The 8,729-nt window shown below is 42.9% G+C and overlaps 1 protein-coding gene across 1 annotated transcript in view; it reads right to left on the bottom strand.

Annotated features, from left to right (window-relative positions):
• Positions 1 to 1,014: 1,014 nt before the first annotated feature.
• Positions 1,015 to 8,729, bottom strand: part of EDAR (ectodysplasin A receptor) — a 90,755-nt gene continuing 83,040 nt past the window's right edge. The window contains exon 12 of the mRNA XM_013062388.2: positions 1,015 to 3,700. Coding sequence (XP_012917842.2) covers positions 3,378 to 3,700 — 323 coding nt within the window. The 3' untranslated portion in view covers positions 1,015 to 3,377. The remainder of the gene's footprint in view (positions 3,701 to 8,729) is intronic.

Raw genomic sequence — 8,729 nt, 5'->3', positions numbered from 1 at the left:
GATTCCAGATTACCTGGGTGGCCCCATGTGATCACAAGGGAAAGGAGAGGGAAGCAGGAGGGTGACCGGGAAGGATATGTGACAAAGGAAGCAGAGGTTGGAGAGACAGGATTGCTGGCCTGGAAGATGGAAAGGAACCATGAGCCAACAAATATGGACAGAGGCTGGAAGTTAGAACAGGCAACATTTTCTTCTATAGCCTCCACAAGGAACACAACTCCATTCAACCTTTGACTTGAGGACTTCTGACCTCCAGAACTGTAAGACCATAAATTCTGTTGCTTTAAACCACTAAGTTTGTGGTTTAAAAACAGTCCTATGACTGTTACTGCAGTCATAGGAAACAAACATACCTGTGGGTATTTGCATTGTCTGGCCTAATATTTTACCTTTTGTGATTTGACTTTGTTCTTCATAGAGTTAGGGTTATGACTTGCTTTGGCCAAAAGAATGAGCTAGAAGGCATGATGTGCCAGTTCTGGGTATAAGCCTGACGAAACTTTGTATGTCTGCGCACTATTGCTCTTCTTTCATTGTCGTCATGGAGGCAGGCCTAATCTAAATGACGGTCTGAGGCCTAGGATGGGGGAGACAGAACAGAGCAACCGCGCGGTGAGAGTATCCCAACAGACAGTGGCCCCCACTGAGCCATATCCAACTGAGACCACCTTACATCAGCTGAGATCCTTATCGACCTCTGAACTATAGTGATAAATTGTCACTTTAAGCCACTGAATTCTGGGCATTTTAGCATTACACAGCAGGAGCTAAGTGATACAGTGATGGCAACTTGGAAAGCAATGCTCCAGGAGTTTATTTACACAATCTCATTGTAATGTTTGCTTCTGTCGAACACATGACCTAGACCATAAAAAATGTAGGCAATTCATTTAGGCTGGTCACAATCCTACAGTCTCATCATACACGGGCAATAACCAGGACCAGAGAAATCAAAGGCTTCTCCACTCACCCACCTCCTCCTTCCATCCACCCCCGGAAAGAACTCACTTTGTAGCAATCTGTTGATCTCCTTTTTATTAGTTTATTGAAATTGTAAAATATAATAAGTTATATATACAAAATTAGACAAAACTATTGAAAATTAAGACTTCACTGGCTAGACCCATAGCTCTTAGCCTCGGATGTTCCCTAAATGTTTTTCAGGATAGCAAAACCATGCCTGTCCCCATACAGAATGGCAAGGTGGAGTTCCCGGCTCTGGTCAGTGATAATCACTGTGGTCTCATTGATTTGAATTTCATAACGTAGGCTAAAGTCCATTAAAATAGACTTTTCTTGGATTTGTTTCCAAATAAGTGAATGACAAAGGAATGTTTAACTCTGTAAGGACGAGCTCCCTAAAAATGGCAAGTTTAGAGTCACCAAAACGTGGTGTGATGCTGGCTGGACATCTGGCCCCATGAAATGAGGCCAAGCTCCGGGCCTGGGAACAGCACCCCCTGCTCCTTCACTGAGAATGTTGTTCTTGGGAAACTGCAGGCTGTCTCCCTGGAATGGTACGCTCATCACATGTGACATTTGTTGCCTGATTCAGGGGGAGCCTCTCATCCTCATCATCACAAAGCATGAGAAAAGGGTGCCATAGAATTTCAAAGAGGAATTAAAAGGATAATTAAGTTTTGCCATGGACTATTTAGCTTGCAAGGATATACCAGATAGGTTCTGAAAAACAGCAGCAAACAGACACAGCAAATGATGATATTAAATACTCAGGACCTAATTATGATCCTATCACAGGATGTTCTACATTCATTGGTGGGAAATTGCTTGTTGGCTCTGAACATATGACTGATTTCCTCCCCCCAAAGCATTTGCTCAGTCATGCGACTTGTAATTTTAAAAACATCACTTTGTAAGCCAGAGACTGGTTTTAATTTAGTAATAACCCATAGATCTGTCATTAGGAAGCTCAGCATGAACTCCAAATTAACCCCCTGGTATGATTAGTACACTGGCTCCCACGCTCTTGGCAACAGCATGTGTGGTAAGAGAATCTTCCAAGAACAATGCCAGTTTATTTATCTCTAAACATATGTCAAACAACTATAGTTACTCTGAGTTCTTCTGCTTCTAGTCTCATCTTACTTGATGACTCCCGGTATTCACTTGAATGTACACCTTGAAGGCCTGGGATTTCCTACAGCCCTACTTCCCTGTTGCCCACCTGCACCTTAATTCCCCTGATTGCAGAGCCACAGGCTAACCTCTCCTTATCAGAAGAGACACTGAAGCCTGGGAGGGAGAAGAAAATGGTCCAAGTTGACACAACTAGAACCAGGTCCCTGATTCCAAGCCCAGGCCGTACCTGTGCTGTGAGGCCCCACTTTCCTTGACTGGTTCAGAAGCTTTCATGCCTCAAATCTCATCCACAAGTCTTGGATGCTCAGATTCCACAATTGTGCTTGGCTGAACTCTTAGAAAGTCACCATTTCTCTTTATACATACAGCAGACCACTCCTTTCTGTTTGAAGCTAAAACAGGCTGACACATCATGGATAATGTTCTTGAGCATTGCTTCCCACAAAGGGTCAAACCTGACTAGGATGAGAGTGGAAAGCAATTCATGTGTAATACAAAATCACCCGGTCCCAGGCCCGGGATGCATGCAGTAGAAACTGGCCACAGATTGGACACAGGTCTACCTGACTGAGCAAACACATACCTTGTATATCAGTGACAGAAGGCAGACCACAGAGTGAACTCTTCCATCAGTTACTGGAAGGGCTGTAGGAATACGGATGGCCTCAAGAACAGGCAAAGTTATCCCAATGAAGCCATAGACAAGTACCGAACCTGACACACTAGATGGAGTGGGTGTCTGCCTTTTGTAGACATGTCACCAGTCTTTCAAGCTGCTTTCCTCATGAGGCTGCCCTCCTTCATCATGCTTGGGGAGTCATCTCCTCCCTCAGAACTTATCTCACGTTTTCTTAGCGTCCCCTCACCCAGACTCTTTGATGTCTTCTAGCAAGGTGGTTTGTAAACACATCTTCTATCTCTCCCTAGGTTGTAAACTCCTTAAAGACAGGAATAGATTCTTCACCTCTGTCATCCCCACATTGTTTGGTTCATCTGAGCACCCAGCAATGTCCCTTGAATGAGTTCATGAATAAATACTCATCCTGCCTGGTGAGGTACAGGTGGGGAGCTGGGAACATCCCAGCTTTAATATTTTATCTTTGATTAGATTAGAAGATGGGCTTCATTTCCTCTTGTTCCTGGGAACAGCCTAGGGCAAAGCCTGTGACAGCAGAAAAAGCCTCAATTCTTAGCAGTCTCTTGGCAGCACTCACAACTCCAGAGCCCTTCTTGGATCCTTGGTGCCTCCCAGGGAGGACAGCCCACAGGCCGGCTCCTCAGGATGTCGTGGGTGGTTGGGAGGCCGGGGGTACAAGCCCAGCCCACTCGAGTATGTCCGCACATAAGGACTCCACAGCATCTAGCCGCTCGATCTGCACCAGTTTTGTGAGCAGCTCTGGGATGCTGTAGCCTGCTGTGCTGATGCGGTCAAAGAGCTGCATGCCATCTGTCATGCCCCCAATCTCATCCCTCTTCAGTCCAAAGCTCTCGGCCAGGTGGCGCCATGTTTTCACAACGGCCTTCTCGGAGTTGTACGTGGAGCTGAGCATTCGGCTTGTCTTTTCAAGGCAGTCAAATGGCAGCTCTGTGGGGCTGAGACCTGCAGAGACAAAGGGCCACCATCAGACATTGTGAATGGCAATTAACAGAAGTACAACACAATTAAAAATTATTTTAAAAACTTTAAAAAAAAATTTAAAATAAAACACAGATGCAGAAAACCACACAAAATAAGTGCATAGTTTGAGGTTAACTACACCCAGAACTTTGCCAGCCCCAAGAGAAGCCCAAGTATCCTAACCTCAGTAATAGCCCCCTCCCCTCCTAGGAAAATAGCCACCACAGTGTTAGAGTAATCCCCTCAATACCACTGTCAACAGTCACCAAAGTCTTGAGTATGGGCTACCTTTAGTTGGGTGACCCTGTTTCCTCTGGAGCTGTGCTGAGGAGGGAGTATCACATTCCTTAATGGGGATAGCAATCACCTTTATGAAGGTACTTTCAAAGATAGCCTGAAGTTGGTGCTACCTGAGCCAAGTCACCACCATCTGATGGTTCTCAGCCTTCCCTGCACATTAGGATTACCTGGGATATTGGTCGGGGGGAGTGATGTATTTTCACTTTTGGATGATGGAGTAAATATGTTTTTCCCTTTTCCACCTGGTAAGTACAGCTAAAAACCCTGAATGGTATGTACAAAGCAATCATAAAGAGACTCTATGGAGAAAAAAGACAGACTCGTGGGGGTCTTGGGAGTAGAGCAATGATGCGTGACATAGTGCTGAGTTCCTTGGTTTCCTTTTGCCTCATTATCACAGACGTAGAGCTGAAGAGTCCAGAAACCCAGAAATACCAATAACAATCAAAAATAACCCCAACAGAGGCCTGCTTTCTCAGCCAAAGCATTAGGAAAAGAGAAGCTCATCAAGAAGAAAACATTTATAGATGATACCCACTTGTACAGACCACAGAGAAAACTGTGGCCCAGTCCCCACTAAGGCCAGTAAAGGCTGTAAGGTCTGGAGGTCCACCTTCAGAAGGCTGTAACACTGTACCAGTTGTTAGGGAAGGCCAAGTTGAGAGCCTGCCCACTCCAGTGTCTTAGTGGAGACCACACAGAGAAACAGATTCCCACCCCACCCCCCTGCCAGGAACAAAAAGAAGCCCCTACTTGGGTGTCAATGAAGGGTGAATGGGAACCTAGACATCTACCGCCATAGAGATATCAGAAGAAACAAGCTATATCAGAAAGCTTAAATAAAATCCAGAGTCTCATAATGTGACATAAATCTTCCAGTTTCAATAGAAACCCACTCATCACATCAAGAACTAGGCAGATCTCAAATGTTCTTAATTTTATTTTTAAAAATATTTCCAAAAAGGGGTAAAGAATGTGAGGCAAGTCAGCCAAATCCTCTATTGTTGTTGATGGCTAGGAAGATCTCAAATGAACGAAAAAAGACAAATCCAGAGATAACAGAAGTATTAGAATTATCTGATACATATTTTAAAGAAGTCATGATAAAAAATGTTTCAACAAATAATTACATGCATGCTTGAAAAAAATGAAAAAATGAAATCCTCACAAAAGACAAAATATAAAGAAGAACCAAGTGGCAATGTTAGAACTGCAAAAAGACAATAATTGAGATCAAAAGCTGAGTAGATAAGCTCATTGGCAGAATATAGACAGAGGAAAGAATTAGTTAACTGGATAATAGATTTGAAATTATTTATCTGAACAACAGATATAAAATAAACTAAAAAACAGTGTCCCAAGGACCTGTGGGGCTGAAACAAAAGATCTCACATTTGTGCCATGGAGACCTAGAAGAGGAGAGAGAGAGAATATGGATGAAAAAGGAAATAATGGCTGAAAACTTCCCAAACTTGGAAAGTGACATAAGCCTACAGATTCAAGAAGCTGAAAAAACCCCAAACAGGGTACACCCAAAGAAATTCACATCAAGACACATCATAAACTCTTGAAAGCTAAAGACAAAGAAGTCTTGAAGACAGAAGAAAAAAAAATCAACACCTTACCTACAGTGGAAAAGAATTAGAAGGTCAGTGGATTTCTCATCAAAAACCTGGAGACCAGAGGAACATGGCACAGTATTTTCAACTACTGAAAGGAAAGAACTGTCAACATAGTGTCCCATACCCAGTGAAAATAGCCTCCAGGAATGAAGGGGAAATCAAGGCAATCTCAGGATTAAGGGAAAACTAAGAATTTGTCACCAACGGAACTACCTTAAAAGAATGACTAAAAGAAGTTTCTCAACAGAAAGGAAAGCATGAAAGAAGGAAACTTGGAACATCAGAAAAGAGCATGGTAAGCAAAAATATTGGTAAACACAATAGCTTTCCTTTTCCTTTTAGGTTTTCTGAATTATGTTTGCTAGTTGAAACAACCGATGTGGTTCTGAATATATGTAGAGGAAATATTTAAGACAACTTTAAACAGGAAAGGACATAAAGGGAAGTTTTTTATATTTCATTCAAACTAGTAAAGGGATGGCCCCAATCATCCTAAAATAACTACAGAAAAGGCTATGTACTCAGAACTTATAAAATGCATCGCTCAAAACAACACCAAAATGGATTTCTAAAATATGTTAAAGTGACCCAAAGGAAAGCAGGAAAAAGAAAATAGAGAAAATGAAAAACAAACAAAAAAGAGTAAACAAAAAATAAAGTAGCAATCTTAAATGATAAACTAGACCCACACAAATATGCCCAAGCTGATTTTTGACAAAGGCACAAAAGCAATTCAACAGACAAAATATAGTTTTTCCCAAAAAATGGTGCTGGAGCTACTGGACATCTACAGGCAAAAACAACAAATGAACAAACAGCAAAACAAAACAAAACAAAAACTCACCTCAGTCTAAGTCTCACATCTTTTTATAAAAATTAACTCCAACTGATCATGGACTCAAAGGCAAAGCAAAATGATAAAGCTTTTTAGAAAACAATCACAGGAAAATATCTATGTGATCTAGGTCTGGGCAAAGAGATCTTAGCCTGGATACAAAAAACCCAATTTATAAAAAATACAATCTTATCAAAATTTCACCTTTCTATGAAAGACCCTATTTAGAGAATGGAAAGACAACCTACAGAGTGGAGAAAATAACTGCAAATCACATATCCAATAAAGGATACAGCAACCCCCCTCAATCCATTTGGAAAATGGGCAAAAGACAGAGTGAAACATTTTACTGAAGAGGACATACAGATGGCAGTGACCTCATGAAAAGATGCTGCATTAGGGAAATGTAAATTCAGACCACCATGAGATAAGAAAACACAACTGAGTGACTAAAATAAAAAACAGCACCACTACCGAATGCTGGCAAGAAAGTAAAGAAACAGGATGACTCACACATTGCTGGTGGGGATGCACACAGTACAGGCACTTCAGAAAACCATTTGGAGGTTTTTTTTTTTTTTAAAGATTTATTTATTTCTTTGAGATAGAGAGAGACAGAGACAGAGAGAGCATGAGTGGGAGGGGCAGAAAGAGAGAAAATCACAGGCAGACTCTGTGCTGTGCCAAGCTTGGAACCCAAGGCTGGACTCGACCCTGAGATCACGACCTGAGTCAAAACCAAGAGTAGGACACTCAACCGACCAGGCCACTCAGGCGCCCCAGCAGTTTTTAAAAACATAAAACATACATCTATCATACAATCCAACAACTGTACTCCTGGCATTTATCCAGTGAAACGATGACTTATATTCACATAAAAATATATTCATGGCTCTTTTATAGTGACTTTATTCATAATAGCCCCAAAATAGCAACAACCAAGATGTTCTAAATGGATGAATGCTTTGACGAGTTGTGATTCGTCCATGATGTGGGCAGGCACTAGGGGTATGAGGAAAAATCCACAACACACAACAATCTGCATGAGTCTCCTGGGAATTAGGTGGAGGAAAAGGGCCTTTGGCAAGAGGCTATATGGTGCCTGAGTCCACTTAATGTTCACAAAATGACAAAACTGTAGAAATGAACAGATTAGCGGTAGTCTGTGGCTAAGGAGAGGTCGGGGAGTGGGGGAGAGAGTGAGGCTAAAAAGGGTATCCAGAGGGATCCTGTGGTGAAAGAAATGGGCTCTGCCTTTGGGTATCAATGTCAATGTTCTGATTGTGACTTTCAGAGATGGTTCAGGTGGGTGGTCTCATTGGGGAACACTGTGGAAAGGGTCCACGAGAACTCTCTGTATAGTGTCCTACCACCACATGTGAATCTGCTGTGATCTCAGAATTACAAGTTTAATTAAAAACAAACAAAAGAGGGGTGCCTGGGTGGCTCAGTGGGTTAAGCCTCTGCCTTCAGCTCAGGTCATGATCCTAGGGTCCTGGGATCGAGCCCCGCATCGGGCTTTCTGCTCTGCAGGGAGCCTGCTTCCTCCTCTCTCTGCCTGCCTCTCTGCCTACTTGTGATCTCTGTCTGTCAAATAAATAAACAAAATCTTAAAAAAAAAAAAACTAAACAAACAAACAAAAGAAATGGATGCCGGAGACTCACCCCAGCCAAATTAGATCAGGATCTTGGGGCATTTGGGGGCTGGGCTGGGCAGAGGGCAGATAGTGGAAAACTCTGGGTGAATGTCTGGATGAATATACTATTTCCCCAAGACTGGGCACTGGTCTAAGGTTTTCTGCCTTGGTGATGTGAGGGTCCCTAAGGGTTGATAAGCATACCACACACCCCAGGCTGAGAGAGGGTGGTCAGGCACATGGGGCTCACACACTTCATCCTCCCAGTCTCACTGGAAAGTCTCCTCTTTTCTGTGGGGTTCCTGAAATTAATTTGAAAACCACTGTCCCAGGGGTGGGTGCTAAAAGCCAAGACATCTTTTGGAACAGAGAAGAACTTTCCAGGGTGATGGAAAGCAAACCTCAGACCATCCATCATAGGGCAGCCATGCCAGGCTTATCAGACATGGGGATTGTTCATTTGGAGAGATGCTGTGTTTCAACAGGCAGGCAAGTTGAGGTCTTGGCCCCTGGAAGTTACTTCTGGCTAAAGGAGCACTCAGCCAGCAAAGCTTCCCTGGGTTTGGTGTGCTGGGCTCCACTTCTGCGGAGAAATGAGAAGCCCCCTGGCTCCACTC

Source organism: Mustela putorius, unplaced genomic scaffold (assembly GCF_011764305.1).
Source record: "Mustela putorius furo isolate JIRA1106 unplaced genomic scaffold, ASM1176430v1.1 tig00000224_pilon_pilon_pilon, whole genome shotgun sequence".
In the NCBI taxonomy this organism is placed as follows: Eukaryota; Metazoa; Chordata; class Mammalia; order Carnivora; family Mustelidae; genus Mustela; species Mustela putorius.
The sequence above is the reverse complement of the archived record's forward strand: the minus strand, read 5'-3'. Positions and strand labels throughout refer to the sequence as shown.